Raw genomic sequence first — 22,252 nt, 5'->3', positions numbered from 1 at the left:
GAAAGATTAAAAGGAGGTCCTCTAAGAGATCGTAGTAACGGCGACAGAGCTTTAGTATCTTTGCAAAGGTGCGGCCAACGTTTTAGCTGTGCTCAAGCGCGAAATGTATAGCGCTTAATTTGTGCAAGAGAGAGTGCCGGTGCCCGCAGCTATTATCCTAAACTTGTGGCTTTGCTTAATTTGTAAATGAAAAGGCACCGGTGCCCGAAGCTATGCTCAGAAGCACATGGCAGTGCTTAATTTGTACAAGAAAGAGTGCCGGTGCCCGCAGCTATTATCCTAAACTTGTGGCTGTGCTTAATTTGTAAATGAAAAGGCACCGGTGCCCGAAGCTATGCTCAGAAGCACATGGCAGTGCTTAATTTGTACAAGAAAGAGTGCCGGTGCCCAATGCTATTCTCAGAAGTCTTGAGCTCTTGAGCAGTGCTTAATTTGTACAAGAAAGAGTGCCGATGCCCGAAGCTATTCTGAGAAGCCCAGTTACAGTCCTTAATTTTTACAAGAACGAGAGCCAGTGCTGAAGCTATACTCAGAAACACGCGGCCAGTGCAATTAAATGTTAGGGCAGCGAATACGAAGGCCGAGTAGTCTTCTATTCACCTCAGAGCTCTTTAATCCAGCACCAGACACACTCTGCTCCTTTATCGCTCTTTCCAGTCACTGCTTTCCCCCTTTGTGACGGTTTTGCCTTCTTTTTTTTCTTACGTCTTTATAATTTGTGTGTCCCCCCCCCCCTTGCGCTCGATAAAAATATGATGTGGAAAAATAAGTCCCAGTTCCCAACAATGAGCGCCGATGCCCGCTGCCCCAAACGCCCACTCCCCCCCACCCCCGCAAGCAGGCACCGGCTCAAATTAAGCCCTGGAATGACCCAAAGATATACTAGTGGGGTGGAGGCGATAATGTGTACACTCAAAAAAAATTATCTCACCACGTTTACCCTGTTAGGGGATTGCAAAATCTATTAGGAACAGGAGTAAGGTTCGGTAATGTGGCCAGGGGCCATATACAGCAGCCCTGGTCCTGACGGCAAACTAAGCGGACACCAGTCACTCTTGGGTCTAGGCGTGGCCATGAGTAGGCCTGTTTAATTATGCCTGGTTATATTAAGTCTGCACACAGTCTTCGATTTAGATTTTAAGTATGGTATTTTAAAACCTGCCTTTTAAATGCAAGTTTATATTAATGTCATGTTGTTTAAGTGGATTTTTTGGATTTCCTTTGGAAGTTTTTCACATTTTCAACCACAATTTCAGGGTTTAGTACCCAATGTAATGCTGCGCAATTTACCACCCTTTGTAGGATGGACAGCTGGCTTGTTTCAGGGAGGTAAGGGAACCCTATTTTCACCCAGCAAGCATTACCCCACGAATTGGAGTTTGGATTTTTTATCTCGGATTGAAAAACGGAAAAAACGATTTACATGTATCTACTTTTTTAGGTCTTGCTGATCCAACGCGCACACACAGCACCCCACACACACAACCCCCCACACACACAACACCCCCACACACACAACACCCCCACACACACAACTCCCCCACACACACACAACACCCCCACACACACAACACCCCCCACACACAACTCCCCCCCACACACACAACCACACACACACAACCACACACACATACAACCTCACACACATACAACCCCACACACACCCACCACACACACACACAACGACACATACACACACACACACAACCACACACACACAACCACACACACACACAACCTCACACACACAACCACACAACCACAACCACACTCAACCACACACAACCACACTCAACCACACTCAACCACACACAACCCCACAACCACACACACAACCCCACAACCACACACACAACGCCAAACACAACCACACACAACCCAAACACAGCACACACAACCACACACACACAACTACACACACGACACTCACACACACAACCACACACTCACAAACACACACAATCCCACAACCACACACACAACCCCAAACACAACACACACAACCCCACAACCACACACAACCCCAAACACAACACACACAACACACACAACCCCAAACACAACACACACACACACACAACCCCACACACCCAACCACAACCGCACACACAACTACAACCGCACACACAACTTCCACCTGCACACAGAACCACACAACTGACATCTATTAAATTTTTTAGGAGCAGAAAAAAATGTTCTTTATCCTCTAAAAGGCAACGAATTAATAGCCCCTGACAACTATCCAACACTGCCTGAACATTCTAACCATTCTAGCTGCAGAATCGTCTCTTCCCTGTATACCCGACCATATTGAATAATGCTATTAAAACAGAGACTTTTTAGGTCGATCCTGAGCAGCGCATGTGCTGCTCTTCGAAGCACACTGTATTCAGGTATGGACTTGTTAAGATAAGCTTGGAGTTTTGTCCTATCGCTGAAGGTTGGTGGGTTGGGGAATTAGTGTCTGGGGCGTCCTTTAAACAAGCATTTGCAATGCAATAGGTCTCACTTTTGCGAGAGTTTAAGCTATTAGCATTGTAAATGACAATGCCTTTTATTTATGTTTTAAATACAAAAACATAAATAAAAGGCATTGCCATTTACAATGCCAATAGCTCTAACTTTAATGATGCGAGACCTATTGCATTGCAAATGCATGTCTGAACATCCCACACACCTGTTTTTGTATGATACCTTTTTTATTTGGGAAACCATAACAGGCATATCATTCGAATATGTTGATTAAGTGAACATAAAAACAAAATATTAGATTTTTAGTATACCGATATAGTTGCTGACAACATATATAAGTAAACATTGAACAGATGTGCTGCTTGAATAACCATACGTTTGAACATTCAAATCCTAAAAGTCCCATATATGATTACATTTCTTCCTAGCCTATATGCTTTCATTACAAATGTGTTTATGTTCTTGAACTTTAGGTGGTTTTCTGATTTTACAATTTTCTATTATTATTGACCTTGCTACCAGCATTGCAATAAAGACTTGTCTTATCTGGTTCTTAAATTAGTTGGCCTCAGTAGCATGGCCTAACAATGCAAGTCCTGAATCAAAGGTATGAGTATATTTGATTAAGTGTCTCAATGTGCAGAATATCTTTCCTCAGTACTCATATGAAAAGAAAGCCAGTTTCCTTAAACCTGTCCTTCACCTTGGACAGCCAAAACTCCTGCTATTTGGGTAAGATGCTTGCGGTTATATATATTAGCCATTTGCTCCAAAATTCCACTAAGCGTAAATTAACGCCTCTAATTGTAAAATGTTGTATATTGGTGATTTCCCATAGTTTTTAGGTCGAGCCTATGGCAGCGCGCATGCGCTGCTTACAAACTCGACCTCTTGGAATCACTTCAGCTTTCTTCAAAGCGCTTGCATGTTGTGCTCACACACTATTGGCCTTTTGCATCTGGCTTCAGTGTGCAATTGGCCAAAGGCGTGTCGATGTCCTAGCTTCTTTTCAAAGGGTTACTCCCAGAGCGTTTTGTTCTCGGTAGCCAGAAGCGGCGCTCAGGGGCCATCTGTTTATAATCAGCATGGGCGCGCTTGGTTTACATGCAGTCTTTCTCCCCAGCCGAACTACAGTGCCGAAATAAAGAGTTTCCCAATTGCGTATCGATAGAGATGTTACTTGGCTTTATTAGCTGTGTGGATAGTTCTTAATTTCAGCGTAATCTTCGTGTCTTTGCACTATGCTGATCCTAGCACCGTGCTGGCCCCTAGCTCCTGTCTTTACCCAGTTCTGTTACAGCTGTGCACGAATAGACAGAGCGACTGAGCAAACAGCGAAACTAAGTCAACAAAAAGTACTTTTTAATATTTTTTTATTTTAAGTGTTCACGGGTGCCAACTATGCCCCAGTGTCTGACACACCTGTCCATATACCTGCCAAGCTCGCCCAGCACTTCTTTAGTGAGTTTGAGACCCGTTCCAGCTTCTTTGGGAGAACTCTAAAGCCTTTCACACCTGTTTCTTTTTTTTAACTTTGATTTCAATAAAAGAAAATTAACAAAGGCCTCACAAGTTTAACACAGCTGGTAAAATGAAGGCTCCTCGGAAGGTAGCAAGTGTCTGCAGTAAAAAGGGCGGGCCCGCCCAGAGGGAGCACAGACTGACAATTTGCCCTACAAGTTGTTTGTGTCTGTGCTCTGTGACTTCCTGCAGGAACGGTCAGGTTACAGGGGTGGGGGTGGAGTTGTGGGGGGGAGGGACGTGTATTTACAAAGTGACAAAACAGTACCTCGGAGCTCCTGCAGCACTTGTCTCCTTTCACCCGGCAGGCCTACTTTGCGCTCTTTCACTGCAGCAGAGGACTCTGAGTAAAAAGTGCACTGTCCCGATCGGCGACTCCTGGCACTGACAGTAACACCTTTCCAGTGTTTACACACTGGTTTTAGTAATTGCATGGTGATGGCCCATAATAATAGGTTGGTATTATGTAACACTTCGTAACGCTCTTATACAGTTGTTCAGCACTGTAATGTATAGATTTTACTATTACTGATGTCAATGTTACCCAGTTTACCTGGCGCAGAAGGATGGGCACGGAGTCGACCATGCCTGGATACAAACTCCTGACACTGGGATCCGCATTTTACCCGCTGTAGCTCTTTACAGCATGTTGTTAACCTTCAACACAGGGCAGCCGTTTTCTTTATGCGGCTCCGCATTTTACCTGCTGTAACTCTTTACAGCATGCTGTTAACCTTCAACTCAGGGCAGCCGCTTCCTTCATGCTGTACAAGTGCTGCTGCTCCTATACCCAGAATTCCCTTGTTTTCAAGTTTCACAGTTAGCGTCTTTATTTAGCAGAGACCGGTTTTGGGCTGACTGAACCATCACCTTGATGCAAGCGTTTCAAGGCAAAGAGTTAATCTGGTTTGAGTTTAGTGCATTGCTGCAATAATCTGTCTGGAACATATATGTCACATGACTGAATTCCAATGGGACTCTCCCGACCTTTCAAGGTCAGTGGATTTAGGATTCATTTTGAGAATATCTTAAATGTTACAAGTTAAGCCTTTTAATACAGTGCCTCTTTCTAGTTCCTAGGACCAGTGTCCTGCATTGTGAAGAAGTTTTTCCTCTTTTGGCAGTCACACGTGTAAAGATTTATAGGCAGCACTTCTGGAATCGTGTAGGGCTGTATGAGAAAATTAGGTTTCCGTGTTATTGGCTGGAATTTTAGGTTTCTGTTGCACATCACTGTAGTCGAATATTAAAGTATTCCTCTTTGGAGGCAGATGTGGGGAAGTGTGTTTCTCTCCCGTTTTATATCTCGCACCGATTACTCCCATCTCCTCCCGCTGTGGGTCAGTATGACCAAACATATTTTGTGTTCGATGCCGTACTATGGCCGTTTTTATGTCAAACACACTGTAATAATCTCTCTTTTTTGTTTTCTGGTTTAATGTAATCCTAATTACTCTTTACATTTGAACATCACTAACCTTCTCATCCCACACATAAGACTGGAAATGTTTGGAGCTCAGGTGATATTCCTGAACTGAAGATGCTATGACACCCGCTTTTCTTGCATCTGAACATGGGACCTTGCAGTTCCTTTTCGCCCAACTTGTCACCCGCTTTGCTTATTGAGAGTCTAAGACGAGGCAAGGTAATGTGCAGTGATGCTTCTGGTGCAATGCAGTTAGAATTTCACAATTTCCTGCCATATAATTCAACTCCACACATTTCCATTCCACACTACATAATTCACCAACAAACTACATTATTCAACTCAAAAACACAATAACATAATACCACATACACCCACTCCAAACCACATACTTCCACATCATGCTTCAAAATTCAACAGCACACCACATAATTAACATCCACTACATACCATTCCACACCCCAAAATACCATTCCACATAATAACACACCATCATACCCACTCCACATAATTCCAATATGCTCCATACCACATAATTACTATCCACATATTTCATCTGTATACCATGCCACATAATTCCACTACACAAATCCACTCCACACCACACAATTCCACAACTAACAATTCCAATCCAACTCACATAATTCTACCACACACCACATATATACACTCAACAACATATAGTTAAAATACATCATCATTTAAAATGCTAATAGCTCTAACACAAGCAAATGCGAGAGCTATTGCAGTCCTTTTTAGATAACAAAAGTAAAAAAAAGACGCCGGCGTCATTTCATGTGGTAATGCCTGCATGTGCTTACAAAAGAATGTGGCCATTCTTGTTTATTATAACTTTTCAACATGCTGCACAGCAGCCACGCTGCTATACCACATAGCCTAAAACGAAAGGCCAAGCCAAAACTGCTGGCTAAGCACTTATAAGGGCCCAAAGGCAAGACCTATTGGCTATGCCAATGCTTGTTTCATTAAGGCAATGTCTGTCTTTTGACCCATTTACTGGCAACCTTTCCATTCGCCGTGGACCCCCCAGCCATCCTAATGTGGCGGGGGTCATTTCTGTGAGGATGGCGGATGGATTGCCCCCGCCGGGCCGGCGAGGCTACCACCACCCCGGCGGGGGCAATCCGTTCGCCATCCTAATCGATCCCTAAATTATTTTGTTGAACAGCTTAGAAAACTTAAGATTCTCCACATGAACTGTGAGCACCTGGATAGCATGCTGCAATTCACACTTTGCAGGGTTTGACCCTTTCACTACTTCCAAGACCTGGTCGACACTATATGAAATGGTATTAATCAGCGCACTTGCATCTAGTGCTGTACGGTCACCGTGGCCGAAATTTTAATTCATTGACTGTCCTTTGTACTAGGATAAATAATCATTTTGAAATTGTTGTCCACTTTCATCTGGACTCCTCAATGTTGGTACTATCAGTCTATTGCCTTTGCCTCCCCACAAATAGCCTTACTTATGTCCCCAAGGCCACATTCTATGCCATAAGACTGGACTACATGCTTCTTTAGGCATTTCATCTGTTGACCTCACATTCTTTGCACAGTAGTGCTTCTTGGCACTTTGTAACTCAGTCGAAACCCCTATTTAAAGTCCACCTAAAAGTAACTTTCTCCAGCATGGCACTGAATATCTTGTATGTATGGGAGAACATATGAAAGAGGGATCGCCACATTGGATAGGGCTTCTTCCACCAGCAGAGTCCTTCCACAAATTGATTTGTCCATTGAGGTATCAGTCACCAGAAATGCACATTCTATAGCTTGAAAACCCAGAATAGTGCTACATAACCCATATTGTGGACTGCGGACCAACAAGGGCAAAGCAACAAACACATTGTGACTGCATCCCGCGCATTCAAATTGACTATTCAGCACACAACACCATCCCATGACATACCAATTGCAAAGCTCCCCAGATGTGCAGAGAGGGCGTAATTCTATGGCGACCAGCCAGGTAAACAAAGACAGCTAACAAACCAAACTCAAAGCTACCATTTGCTTTCAACCAGGACGGTTTGACTTTTAGAAGGTGTCCTTTTCACCCACAGCTTGGTCATCTTCCCCTCCCCAAGTAAGATAGTATGTGAAGAGACATACTTAAGGGATTGAAAAGCTTCCAAGGCTGAAACTTGCACTTAGTGCCCCAGACACACAGAAAGTCTTCTGAACACCACATTGCCAGAAGAAGAGGGAGGAATCTCCTTCTCCCACGCTATTGGAGCGTGGAAGAAGCGATTCCACTTGTACTGCGCAAAGTAAAGCCTATATAGACATCCGAGTCCATTTACTATCTCATCAGCTAATAGGGAGGCCAAGAATACTTGAGGGTGAGTGACAGTCTGCCTCAAAGACGAGGATGTGAGCAGATCAAAACCCAACTATACAATGATCATGATGGTATGTCGAGGAGGGGGTTATATTGTCTGCGCCAATAATAATTTTTTATTCGTTTTTTCCAGGTCGGTGCCAAATTGCAAATGAGGCTGGACTATGCGATGATTGTAAAGATCTGAGGACTGACCTTGACCCGCTGAACATGTTGTATTTTGCTAACATCGGCACAAATGTGACATCGTGCTCTCTAATTATCAAGTAAAGACCCTCCACCGAAATGCTGCCCCTAAACTGTTCCCCTAGCCCTCTATACTTAACCAGTGATATACATTTGAGTGAAGTACAGAGAAAATTAAAACTACAGATACACGTACTTTGGAATCATTTGTTTTTTATTTAGACCAGTGCTTTAACTTGTGCGAGCTTTTATTTTTTAACCAGTGAGAAAAGAGGTTCCACCTGTACCCCACTTTCTTTAACTTTTTTCTACCTCATTATTTATAGATTTGCATCTATGTGTTCTGTCTATGCTTCCTTTCTGTTACTTGCTACTTTTCTTTTCTTTCGAATTCAGGGCTTCTGTTCTGTACCTGCCTGTGTCTACAAACCAGGCCGGGTTGTGAAAAGGGTCTTGTGGGGGAGTTCTGCCACTTTTTGGGGTTATACACCTAAATTTGCTTTTTGATTTAAAAAAAAAGTTTTCTTTGTTTTTTCAGTTTGTTTCCAATGTTTCACTGTGATCCTTTAACAGTACCCTTAGCACAGCACCCTACACCTGTATGTCATTCCTAAATCTCACCATCTCTCGGCCACCGTACTTCTTCAACTTAATCAACCGCCTTTAACCTTCACCCCTACTCCTATGTGCATGACCCCTACAGTCATGCACTAGCCTCTGGATCTTAACACTTAGTATAAGCATTTTACTGATAAATACCTTTTACCTAAGTCTGCCTCCTGTTGTTTATCTATTACAGGTTTAAGTTGAAAAATTATGTAGTCTGTGGAAAATCCAGTGAAGAATGGGTGAAAAAACTCAGGAATTGTATAAAGAAAAATGGTATGTACCCTGTAAGCACACATATGGCAGATACTTGGTAACAGAGACACTATGTGACACCGAACCAGTGTCACACACCAGGGGACAGCTACTAATTCGAAATAACGTTTAGTGAAAAGCTCTAGTACAGTTAAGATTCTGTCATAGGTGATGCCACTGAAAACTTCATGTCCAGAACACATTTGTTTGCAAGCTGCATGTCAGAAGAAATAATTCTGATTAATTCCGAGTGTAAATAATTAAGAGGCGAGATCCGCACCTGAGTCCTCCCAGTCCGTGCTATATTCCTCCTTCCTCCTCAAATCCGCCTTATGGTAGGGTGTCATTACCACCGATTTGTGACCACTGATGTTAGTTCAGATGTTTTTGGACTCTAATGTACACTGTTCAGCATCTGCCGTTCAATGTTGGCTTCACCTGAAATCTGAAGGTGGCCATTTTGGTTTTTAGTATTTTAAATTTTTGTCTTTATTGCAAACTTAGGAATGCTCCTGTGATAACACATTGAACAGGTGATAAAAACCACTTGCAGGGGGAAAAAAGTGAATAAGAACCTTCCCTACGAAAGCAATTGTCAATAAGTGATAAAGGCCAAGTACAGCAAACAGAATGTTGGGATGAAAATCTGTCCTATGTTTTTCTTGCAATGAACCTGACAGTATGTGCGTGCACTGGAGGTGCCCCACGCTTCGATATGCTCTTAATCAACAGTGACGAGCTCTTTTAAAAGTGGCTACCAAGACTGAACCTTTAGCTTGAGTCAGGGTGGTCGCAGTCCATAGAAGACTGTGGTGAGTGGAGTCTGAACAGTCAGCAGGACTCCCGGGGGGGGCTTTTTGCCGGAATCTTATCATTTCTGTGCCCGGTGTTAGCCAAACAATAGGATGGTACCCTTCTCTGAACTCTGGAGAGGATGTGAAAAATTGGTATTGTGCTTGTAAATAAAATTGTCTATCGGCTGCCGGATGCCAAATTTATTACCAGAGGTTATCCAAGCCAAAATTACATTATTATGTAGACCTATATGGCAGAAAATGAGCCCTAGGCTCTAGTGGCAGTCAACATGTTTCTTGCCTGTGGTGCCCAAATTAGACAGCAGCAATTCTTCAGGACAGAGAGTTAGTGCTCTAATCTACTGAGGGTTGGATATATTAAAATGTGTTGCCATTTACTCTCCAATTCAAAGGGGCCGAATATGATGACGGTCGGAAAGGCTCAGAACGGGCTTTGGATTTTCCCCTAACCCGTGTCAGAACCTATGTTTCCGACCGACTCAGAAACATTTCCAACTCGGTTCCGACCGGCATTCGGAGACTCCGAGATGGTTGGAGCCGAATCGTACCGGTCTATGGACCGCTCTTACGACCGACGTATTACGATGTCAGATTCGGACAACCTTTCCGAATCTGTCAGTCTGACACAAAACAACTGTCGGAGACTGACTTTGGGGGTCTGTAGCAGGCCCCCTTCACCTGGAGGCCTCCAGTTGGGGCCCGTGCACAGTGTGGCAGGCACCATGGTGTGCCCTGCCACAGGGTGCAAGGTGTTCCGCAACCACCCTTTTTTCAATGGAAGCTTGTGTTGTCGGTAGAAACACAGGCGCCCTTTGAAGTTAATGGAAGTCGACCGAATGGTGTTCAGAAACACCGTAATCGGTCTGTGGACTTGAGTCGGTCGGAATCGAATCTAACAAGGAGTCGGTCGGAATGCTTACCGACCTACATCGCAATGAGGCCCATAATGTGAAACCAGAATCATGAGCCCAGGAGCCGTAGGTCTCTCCAAGATGGTCCTTCCAGTTCTCCATAACTAAGGGGTATATTATCAAGGGGTTTATCTCCGCTTTTATGGCTTTAAAAGCCAAGAAAGCGGAGATAAAATTATCTCCCTATTACCAAGCTGTCGCTAACACCAGTTAGTGACAGCTAATAGGAGATAGCGACCATTTTGGGCCCCGCTTTGCATGTCAGTGATATTTATCACTAATGACATGCAAAGTGGGCGTGCCAAGATGTTAGCGACTGGAAACAGTCGCTAACATCGCTATCTCCTATTACCAACTTTTGGAGATATTCGCGCTAAGCGCGAATATCTCCAAAAGCTAACACCTGCCCTGAGCAGTTCTTCACCATGTTATCCAATGGGAGGTGGATAACATGGCTAAGAGCATTTGCTCGATAATGCATGAATATAGCTGACTTTTCAGCGATATTCATGCATTGCGGCCGTTTTTTATCGCATTTGCGATAAACCTTGCTAATAGCAAGGTTTATCTGCGATAAAAATCGCCGATGTGCGGCGATAATTTTTGTCTCTAAACAAGTTAGAGACAAAAATTATCGCTAGTTGTTGGTAATATACCCCTAAGTTCTTTTGCCTGTCCATTTGGGCATCATGTACGTGGGTACAATGAGATGTTGTGGCTGGTGGATTACCTTTTGCAAATTGGGCAAGGCAATCTTCCCATCCCTTTGCTCAGACATCAGTCTTCACCTGTTGGGTGTGGTAGGCATTCCCTCCCTTCATTTATTCATGGCATAATATATTTTCTCTGTAAAAACTTCTCCGCTCCCTGTGTTGCTGGTTGTTGCCTAGTAAAGGTGATTTTGTGTTCGGTTTTGTCTGAGGGTAATCTACATTTACACCTAGACCGGTTTAAAGTGCAAGCCTAGAAAGTGAGACATGCATTCGCCGGTTCTGGAAATGGTAGCACTTCAGTTGACCAGGCTACCCGCTCTCCAACAACTAATGTAAAATAAGCATGGCCTCCCTTGAGGTAATAATTTGTAAATTTCTGGTAATGCAGGGATTTTGGCACACTGGCTCAGAGCATATGCATTGTTTAACCTAAATACAGAGTTAAAACGATTGTGTTATAATATTGTTGCATTTATATTGGGATAACCAAAATTGCGTTGTTTTAAATATTGCAGGTAAGAATATTGCTTTTAAGTGTTTTTATATAATATCATTGTTAAAAATATTGTATATAATATTGAAGTTTATAATGTTGTTTTGTCTGGGCTTTTGTATATTTTTGTTTTGTTTATTTTTTATTTCAATTGTTTATTTAACATGGGTAAATGTTTTAGGAGTAGAATGTTGTTTTCAAATGGGGCAGGTAGTTAAAAAAAGTTTTTGTTTAATTTGATATTTTTTATTTATAATAAAAAACGGCTATTCTTTTCATATGTGTATCTAGCATTTATAAGTACTGTTATTCTGTTGTGTTTTAAAAATGTTTTTATTGATTTATCCACACTTTTTCAACATCGATGCACCAGAGTGATAACATCTCATTATACAAATTAGAGAACCAAAGTCGCAATATCAAAATAAAAGTATAACAAATGAGAGGTGAGTGACCTAAATAATCGAGGAAGGATTTAAAAAAGGGGGTGGGTGGTACCAGCTTATGGATGATCTATGGACTCCCAACCCACCCGGCCACAGCATCTAAATCCACCCCAGCCCACATTTGGCTTAAATGTTTCTTTCCTGGATCCCTCTTGACAAGGGACAGTTCTAAGCTGTAAATATCCAAGAACTGCTTAATACAGATAATAGCCAATGGAGGGTTAGGGTCAAAACGAAAACTCTCAAACAATATCCTAGCAATAACAATCATGAAGAAAGCAATACCCTTCAACGATGTACCAATATAATCAGCCGAAGGGACCAGTAAATGCGACTTAGAGTAACCCTGGAGATTTCATCACAGATCCCCTGCCAATATTCCTTCAATACACAAAAACAATATTCACAGTGTCTGCTCCCACCATACCACACCTTAATGGATTCTGAACTAGACCTGCAACCGAAGTTGAACAGACAGCTGTATTTTTAAACTGGAGGCATTCACAAACTGACTACTCAACTGGATTGCTTCACTAATAGCATCAGCAGGCACATATAGTGATAATTTGCAAACCCTTTCAGAGGCTACCGTGGATATATTGTTGCAATGATCTGACTTTAGTAATTTGTGGAATTGACTTATCCTGCCTCTTCCTTGGGTTATGGACGACAATTCAATACACCATATGTGGTTCAACTGTCCTGAATCTTTAAATCCCAAATCTGCATGTACTTTCAAAAAACAGTGCTCAGAAACACAAATTGCATGACTAAATCCGAAAAGGGTAAGACCTGATGCCCTGCAAACAGCTGGCCAATGGATTGAAGGGGCGTCCTAGACCAGTCCACTGAATGCAAGTCATTAGAAAAAGAAGGGAAATCCGGGTTAAACCATATAGATGTATAACAAGAGAGAGAGGGAATTGAAAATGTAGCCCTTAAACTTCTCCACACCTGGTAAAACACCCGAAGGGTCTTAAACAGAGTACGCTTAAAATAATATGGGTCATGGACCTGTACCCTTGGGCCAACTTCGCAATAAAGAGACCGCAAGAACCAGGATTTATGGTTGATCATTACTTCAGACAAGCACTCCGAGATAGCAGACCAATAATCGTACTTCAGGCTAGGAAGCGATCACCCGCCCTAATCCTTCGGTAATTGTAGGATCCATATTGAGCAGCGAGAGACTGGGCCCAAGACCTTTCAACCCGCGAGAAGAAAACTCTTAAATATGAATAGCTCTGAAAAAATATATACATTTCAGTAGAATCACCATTTTGTTCAGGTACAACGTTCCATAAGACATACTGGTAGCTTGTTCCATTGCACAAACAAATGCCTAGATTTAGCTATAACAGGTTTATAGTTCAAAGACACAATGTCCTTGAAAAATTGCGAGAGCTGGACTCCCATATATTGTGCTGTATCCACTTATCTCTTATCACCTTCGGGACTGGGCTTATTGAAAATAATTTGCGTCTTTGAGCTATTAAGCTTATATCCAGAGAGTGACCTGAATGTCTGAGCTTCCCGCTCAATTACTAACATGGATACTGATGGATCATGGGTGATGTTGGAAATGGGATCCCCGGCTGGCCAGGGCTTTCGCCAAAGTCAGTCAGAGACCACCACCCCCAAGTCAGGGCAAGGGAGTTACACGCCAAGATAACCCCTACTCACCCTCTAGGTAACGTGGCGCGAGCAGCAAGGCTAAACTTGGAGGCGATGTAGGCTAAGTATTTGCGCACGCACCCCAGCAACAACAACCAAAGGCCCACCACAAAGGAAACTCCACACAAGGTTATATAAAAATAGCCTTTGTATTACACCAAAACACATTAGATAAAACACACACTTTACAATGTGCCAGAGGCACGGGCAGAATTTACAGGGGATATTTACAAGACAGGGCCACCTGGACCACTGTCAGGAATCAGAACTAACACTTTCAGAAATAATACTTTTGCATGTAAAATCACTGTAGCACACAATAAAAATAGAGCACACAACCAGTCACTACTGGTAACAGGACCTCACTAGCACCACCTGTACTAGGGAGAAAACAACCACCTATGTATTACAATACCTGTAGGGGTGTAAGAGGAAAACACATGATGCAATGCATAACATTCATTCAGAGGTGTAAAGGCACATGACGCATAAACAATACATTCAGAGGTGCATAGAAAGTACAATTGCGCCAAACTCACGTAAGTCACCACCTGTGACTGTCCCTAGGCCCTCTGGCCTTGTTGGGGCTAGGACGCCCTGTGTCCAATGTCCAGGGTCCTAAACGGAGCAGTTGCCCACAAAGTGCTGGGCAACTGGTGCAATTGAGGGGGCCACGTGGGGAGCCTTGTGGGCTCAAGCACACTGGTGGGCAAAAGGAAATGCCCCCTGGAGCCTCCTCTGGGCTCTAAACACATATGGCACCCAAAGAGCCTCTCTGGACTCAAAATGAATCAATGCAGCCCCTCTGGGCTGTGGGGGTCCCTCACGGGGGACCCGGGACCCTGGGAGTGCCTCAAGCCTCTCTTAGGCTGGAGCACAAATGCGGGCGTGTTGGAGTCCCCCTCCTGGGGACTCGAAGCACAAGGAAATGCTCCCTTTGCCCTCTTAGGGCCTTAAACCACAACTGCCAAGAGCCTCGCAGGCTCTCAATAAACAAATTGAAGGGAGGAGGGGGCCCAGGTCACGGGGGCGGCACCGAAAGCGTGCCCGACACACCCCCCAACCGCCTCACTCAAAGCCCCACTCACCGGTCTGGCAGGCGGCTGCTTCAAGAGAGCTCCAGCTCCTCGGGGCTCTCTGCAGATTTCTGTCCTCCCTCTCCTGGGCTCTCCCTTGCTTTGGGAGCCCGGGGGGGGACAAGGGAAGACGCCGGCTTCTCTCTCCTGTTCACCGGATCCCGGGGTCGGCTCCCGGCAGCTTCTGGCTTCCCCCTTCCTGTCCCGGGCCGGCAGCCAATCAGAGCGCGGCCCAGGGAATGACGAGTGTCCCGCAGTACCGCCCCCGGCCTGCCTGACTTCCTGGTCGCGGCCGGGCGGCCACGGGGACGATCTCCGCGATAATGCCGGGTGGGCACCGGCCTTAGAGATAAATGAAGCGCTCCCACAACGCTAGTGGCAGAGTACAGCGCAAGATCCTTGGCAGGGTGGGCACCTGCCAGGGGACTGCAAACTCGGCGTGGGCAGCCGCAAAAAGGAAAAGTAAAGCGCTCTCAGCGCTATGGTGAAGGCATAGCGCTCCCAAGCGCTACAAGCCAAATAAAGCGCTCTTAAGCGCTATAAGTAAAATAAAGCGCTCCCAGGTGCCCTCAGCAAGCAGGGCAGAGTCCCAGCAGTCCTTGGGCAGGCAGGGGGGGCAAGGCTGGGCCCAGAGCCAGCACACTGGGTCTCCAGGCAGGAAGACACCCCAAGTGGCGGTCCTCTGGCCCAGCAGCAGCAACAGCCCCCTCAGGATCCTGAAAGAGAACAACTTCAGTGGGGACACAGCCCCATTTTTAGGTCTCGCCTGTCGATGCGCATGCGCATCGAGCTTGCGAGCCTATTGCGGCTTAAACAACTTTTAACTAAGAAGCAAGGAATCGTGGCGATTCCTTGCAGTGCCCGTGACTTTTAAGCTCAATGCGCATGTGCATTGAGCTTAAAAGCGCGTGCACAGCCGCAATCACCGTCAGCCGCATTCCTCCGACACCTTTTGAAGTGAAGCTTAGCTTCACTTCAAAGGCCCGGCTTCTTAACACCCACATGCCGCTCTCCCCGCTCCGCCCCCTCCCCTGCCCGCCTTGTGCATTTCTCCTACACCCCCTCCCCACAGCAATGCCCTCCGTCTGTTGTACAATCCACATGCCGCTCTCCCCGCTCCGCCCCCTCCCCTGAGTCATCCTGCCTGCCCAGACTTCTCCTCCCCCCTAATTACATCCCGCTTTCACTTGAAAGGGACCGCCAATGCTTGTTTCATTAGCTCCCAATCTCTCATTCTGTCATCTTCCCCCTCGTCCCTCCCCCCCCACCGGGTCTTTTCTTTCCTTTTAAGAAGGCCCGCAGTTCACTAATGGAAATGTGGCATTGCATGGCATTTTTAACATTTTGTGTGTTTGCGCGCACGCACCACTGGGATGTGCATCTTTGTATTGCAGAAATAAGCAGCAGATTTAGGGCATTCTTTCTGCAAAATAAGAAATTCCAATGGCAGTCTGACTTCATTATGTTTCTTGCGGGAGCCCCTTCTTTCGTTATGCCGTTCGGATTTCCCCAATATCTTGCACGCACAATCAGCAGGTTGCTTGTCAGAATGGTGTTATAAAGAATAACATTATCCCGGGGCCAATAGAGAAGAACCTTCAGATAGTTTAATATGCTATTTGACGGTATGAAAATTAACAAGGATAATCTTGAACAAAGGTACACCACATATTTGTACGCAAACAGACCTTCAATAATACTCACATGCGTGGGAATGCGCACATCAAGGCACAGGCCCATGCATGAGCACAGGTGCCTAAATAATTACATACATGCAAATAGACACGCACTCACATTTCTATAAACATGCACATTCATACATGCAGTCTCATATGCATACATTGCATTTCCATACCAAACACACATGCAAGCCCACACTGCACAATCACACGTGCACCCTCACAAACAGCCTTCTTCCTTCCTAAAACACAGCTTATTTTTGTTAATGGCTTTTTTTTATGCGTGTCTGTGGTGTTAAAAATGTCAGCATAGCATTCCCCATAGCTCCCCGTGACCCCCTCCCTCCCTCTTCTCTCCTCGCTCCATGTGCTCCCTCCTTCCACTCAGCATTGAACATGTGCCCCGGTGCCTTCAGAGGAAACCACGACTCTTCAATCTATTTAGAACAACGTCCGCTCATCTCATTCTACCTCTCCCTTCCCCCCACCCCGTGTTGGTCCGTCACCTCTTGTTTTCGGAGACAGTTATATGGCTGCAATAAAGCACAGCAGCAATGCCCCATTCTCAGCTCTTCACAGCGCACTCTCTAGCTGTGCTGTGACAAAAGGAGAAGGAAGGGCCCTCAGCCCAACCCCAGGGGGCAGACACTTATCCTGATAGCGGGGCACTTACTGGGCAATAGTATCTCGTCCCAAGGGGATTTACAGAAATGAGGAATTAATGGCAGATAAGCACATGCAGCCTGCCAATTTCCGGTCCAATTGGACATCAAGGCCCCATATAGGCACAAAGCTTTACCGCACAAAGCTAGAAACTACTGCCCATGCAACGCCACTCACACGTGCAACGCCACTCACACATGCAACGCCACTCACACATGCAACGCCACTCACACATGCAACGCCACTCAACCACGCAACGCCACTCAACCACGCAACGCCACTCAACCACGCAACGCCACTCAACCACCCAACGCCACTCACACGCAACGCCACTCACACACGCAACGCCACTCACACACGCAACGCCACTCACACACGCAACGCCACTCACACATGCAACGCCACTCACACATGCAACGCCACTCACACACGCAGCGCCACTCAACAACGCAACGCCACTCACCCACGCAACGCCACTCACCCACGCAACGCCGCTCACCCACGCAACGCCACTCACCCACGCAGCACCACTCACCCACGCAGCGCCACTCACACACGCAACGCCACTCACACACGCAACGCCACTCACACACGCAACGCCACTCACACACGCAACGCCACTCACACACGCAACGCCACTCACACACGCAACGCCACTCACACATGCAACGCCACTCACACACGCAACGCCACTCATCCACGCAACGCTACTCATCCACGCAACGCCACTCATCCATTTGCAACACGAAAAATGTTAAACTCTTCTATTGCGAGACCTATTGCATTTTCAATGCTTGTTATACAGTGCATTCCTTTGTCTGAGGGTGCAGAGTGGGGGCGGAACCAGTCGCAGCTGGTTCTTGAGTACTCTGTTTACCTCAACCACCCTCTCTATTCACTGGCAGGGCTTGGGTCATTAGACACACCACAGGGGGGCGGAGCCAGCATTGTGTGGGGAAAACCCAGCCCATCCAGGACACAGGTACACTCCTCCCACACATGACTCATGCTAATCTCCCACTCACCACCGGGCAGACCCATCCAGACTTCCTGGAGCCTGGCATGCCAGCCAGCTCCAGCCAATCACGCGCCAGCACCCTCACAGCACACATACAGCCATGTCTAGAAATGGCGCTTCCCTACTAGACACATACATGCTGCATACACCATCTCGCAGCATTCACTCTCACGAGTTCACACATACCAGACTCAAGCCTGTACACCCCACGCATCAGGAACTACCAGGGACACATACATTCCCCATGCATTCCTATGGGCGGGCAGGCCTAGCTCAGCACATGCACTCAGAGTGCGCACGCACTTTCCACTGGAACACAGTGAAAGTGCGCAGAACCCAAAAATCACCATTGCCAGGTCACCATTTAAAGCAAAAAGTCTAGGGGTGAACCTGCCCTAAGGGCCAAAGTCCAACATAACCCCCTTCCAGCCAAAACGCAGGGGAGACCAATCACCACCGTGATGGACTTCCCTGCTTGGGGCGATAGAACACGGACGCGGGCCCACAACTGCAGGGACACCCTCCTGTTCTACGCCACGGTGAACCCATGGGATTCCTTCTAAACACACTGTCTGGACCAACTGGGCTACCCCACTGGTACTCCCAAGTTGTCCGCGGCCAGGACCAGGCCCTGGGCCACCCAGGTGCCACTGGTCCATGCCAATTCGCAGAGTGGGGGGTAGTAACCCCTGCCCCATAGGAGCCATTTTCCACTCTTCCTGTCTGCAAGACAGGACTAGACTGCCACTGGTTCTCCAGCCTAGGCCCTACAACCTCAGGCGGACCAGGAGTCTCAGGGAAGGCTCTCCTCCCCTTACCTCTTCTCCTAGGGTTCCTCCTCCTCCGGCGAGGGGTACACCTAGAACGCCATTCCAACCCAGGGCTTATCCACTCAGGTTGCACCGGGGTCAGAGGTGGGCTCTCCCACCCTCTGCACCCCCTTCCAGAGGTCTGCCCTCTCCCACCGGGAGAAGTTCCTCTGGAAGAAGAACCGGTCAGGACACTGGTTACAGTCGTCCTACCCTTCAGGTCAGGCTGATCCTGAACCTGGCCTTCCAACCTCTGGTCTAAAGCCTTTGGTGGAACAAATGCCTGGCACTCCAGGACTTCTGGGGATTCACACACAATCCCCCTGAGGCTAACAAATGACACATCTGTTGTGTGACTGTCTGTCTGGCGCAGATCTCCCGCCCTCTGTCCACCTGACAGTGCGTGACGATCCCCCAGACCAGAAGTGGCGCCACCCGGGTCCCCCCAGGAAGATCTAGCCCAACTGGCTAGTCCCTGGTCCACTGGTGCATCCACTGGGAAACTCATCCCCCAATCACTCCTCACGCTGGACTCCTGTACCCTCCCTACCGGAGCGGTACTGCCAGCCTCTAGAACCACAGGAGCTCTGGTTACAGACGCTCCAGGTCCTCTACTCATTGGGAGATCCTCCTCAAATGGACTAACAGGACAGCCTAGGTCCCCAACCTGGTGTTCCCTTAAGAAACCATCCAAGTCCTGAGGCAGGGCTTCGGGCGTCTGGGGAACCTCGGTCTCCCCCTCACTCCTGCTCCACTGAGCCAGGCAGTGAGCCCCTACACCCTCCTCGCTATCCTGGGACCTAGCTGAGCTACACTGAGCCTCTTCCACCACGCTGGGCTGGAAGATCCCTGAACCACTACTTTTGGAATCACTCACCAATGACTCTAGAGAACCTCTGGCCCTTTCCCAGCAGTCTGCTTCATCTGCAAGCTCACATGCGCTAGACAATCCACACCCCAACAGGTGCGTGCGCAACCCTGGTGAACAACAACTGAGCAGATGCTCTTTGACAATCAGACCAAAGAAGACATCAAAATCCTCTTTTGTGTGAACTTGCACCCAAGCCCACAGTGTATCACAACATTCATCCTCAAAATCTACCCAAGACTGGTGAGGCAGTTTCCTACTGTCCCTGAACTTCAACCTTAACTCCTCCTCTGGGGAAAAAGGTACCAGACTGGGGGAATTGGGACTGGGATTTCCTACACTGAAATCTAAATAGCTGCCACCACTGGACTCAACCCTCCCTGGGGAATCCAGACATTCAACACTGCGCGCAGGGGATAGTCTACCCTCCAGAGCTACTTTGCCTCTGGTGGCGGCCCTCTCAGCCTCCTCTATCCTGTCCTGCGCTAAGACCCTCTCGGTCTCCAGCTGTTGCTTCTTAACCTCCAGCTGTTGCTTTCTAACGCCCAGCTGTGCCATAGCCTGGGCATGCTCCAACCTGAGCTTTTCTAAAGCCAGCTGGTGCTCCCTTTCTCTCCTCCTATCTTCCAGCTCCTCTGGGGACAGGGAAAGGGATGAGGCGCTGCCTCCTATGCTGGACCCAGCAAGGGACTCCCTATCTATGGGGTCTCTACTCTCTACTGGCGTCCAGGTGCTATCATCTTCTTCCTCCTCTTCTGAATCTTCAGGGCTCCCCACAGACCCACCACCCTCCTGGTGAGAAGCCCGGGCCCTTTCCTCACTGCGCTCCAGATCCCACTGACCCTTTTGCCATAGGATCAGGCTGCTCCTAAGTTCGGACTGAGTGTCTAACTCATCCACCCCTATGTCTCTCTCTTCACAGAACCTTACCAACTCTCCCATACTGTATCTAAACAGATCACAGACATCAAAAGCAGGCACCATTCTGGCGGACGTTCTAGAGAAGAGATCACACAGGGAACCTAGGGTCTGAGCTAACACAGGAGTACACAATTCACAAAGGTATCAGCAAGCTCTCTACCCCAGAGAACTCACACTCACTTGCCTAGTGCCACACACCATTCATCCACACACAACCCCCCCCTCGGACTAGTAAGGCAGTTTCTACCACCCCTGACTTCTCAACCTGACCACATGTGACACAGGTACCAGACTCTGGGCGCGGGGTGGGGGACAAATGTACTGACACAATTGCACAATGATACCTTTAGGAGAAGAAAATATGAAACTTCCAAAAACAACAATCCCCTATAATGTGGTCATCTAAAATGCAGAGCTTTGTAGTGTAGCCAGCTGCTACTAAGGTACAACGCAAACACAAATCCTTATCCTCACCGCTTGCCGCCAATGTTGGAAATGGGATCCCCGGCTGGCCAGGGCTTTCGCCAAAGTCAGTCAGAGACCACCACCCCCAAGTCAGGGCAAGGGAGTTACACGCCAAGATAACCCCATCTCACCCTCTAGGTAACGTGGCGCGAGCAGCAAGGCTAAACTTGGAGGCGATGTAGGCTAAGTATTTGCGCACGCACCCCAGCAACAACAACCAAAGGCCCACCACAAAGGAAACTCCACACAAGGTTATATAAAAATAGCCTTTGTATTACACCAAAACACATTAGATAAAACACACACTTTACAATGTGCCAGAGGCACGGGCAGAATTTACAGGGGATATTTACAAGACAGGGCCACCTGGACCACTGTCAGGAATCAGAAGTAACACTTTCAGAAATAATACTTTTGCATGTAAAATCACTGTAGCACACAATAAAAATAGAGCACACAACCAGTCACTACTGGTAACAGGACCTCACTAGCACCACCTGTACTAGGGAGAAAACAACCACCTATGTATTACAATACCTGTAGGGGTGTAAGAGGAAAACACATGATGCAATGCATAACATTCATTCAGAGGTGTAAAGGCACATGACGCATAAACAATACATTCAGAGGTGCATAGAAAGTATAATTGCGCCAAACTCACGTAAGTCACCACCTGTGACTGTCCCTAGGCCCTCTGGCCTTGTTGGGGCTAGGACGCCCTGTGTCCAATGTCCAGGGTCCTAAACGGAGCAGTTGCCCACAAAGTGCTGGGCAACTGGTGCAATTGAGGGGGCCACGTGGGGAGCCTTGTGGGCTCAAGCACACTGGTGGGCAAAAGGAAATGCCCCCTGGAGCCTCCTCTGGGCTCTAAAC

General features: G+C 46.9%; 1 protein-coding gene across 1 annotated transcript in view; it reads left to right on the top strand.

Annotated features, from left to right (window-relative positions):
• CXCL16 (C-X-C motif chemokine ligand 16) overlaps positions 1–22,252 on the top strand; it is a 122,578-nt gene that overhangs the window by 28,439 nt on the left and 71,887 nt on the right. Inside the window, exons 2-3 of the mRNA XM_078669380.1 lie at positions 7,915–8,047; positions 8,767–8,849. Coding sequence (XP_078525506.1) covers positions 7,915–8,047; positions 8,767–8,849 — 216 coding nt within the window. The remainder of the gene's footprint in view (positions 1–7,914; positions 8,048–8,766; positions 8,850–22,252) is intronic.

Source organism: Lissotriton helveticus, chromosome 12 (genome assembly GCF_964261635.1).
Source record: "Lissotriton helveticus chromosome 12, aLisHel1.1, whole genome shotgun sequence".
NCBI classification, from domain to species: domain Eukaryota; kingdom Metazoa; phylum Chordata; class Amphibia; order Caudata; family Salamandridae; genus Lissotriton; species Lissotriton helveticus.
The sequence above is the reverse complement of the archived record's forward strand: the minus strand, read 5'-3'. Positions and strand labels throughout refer to the sequence as shown.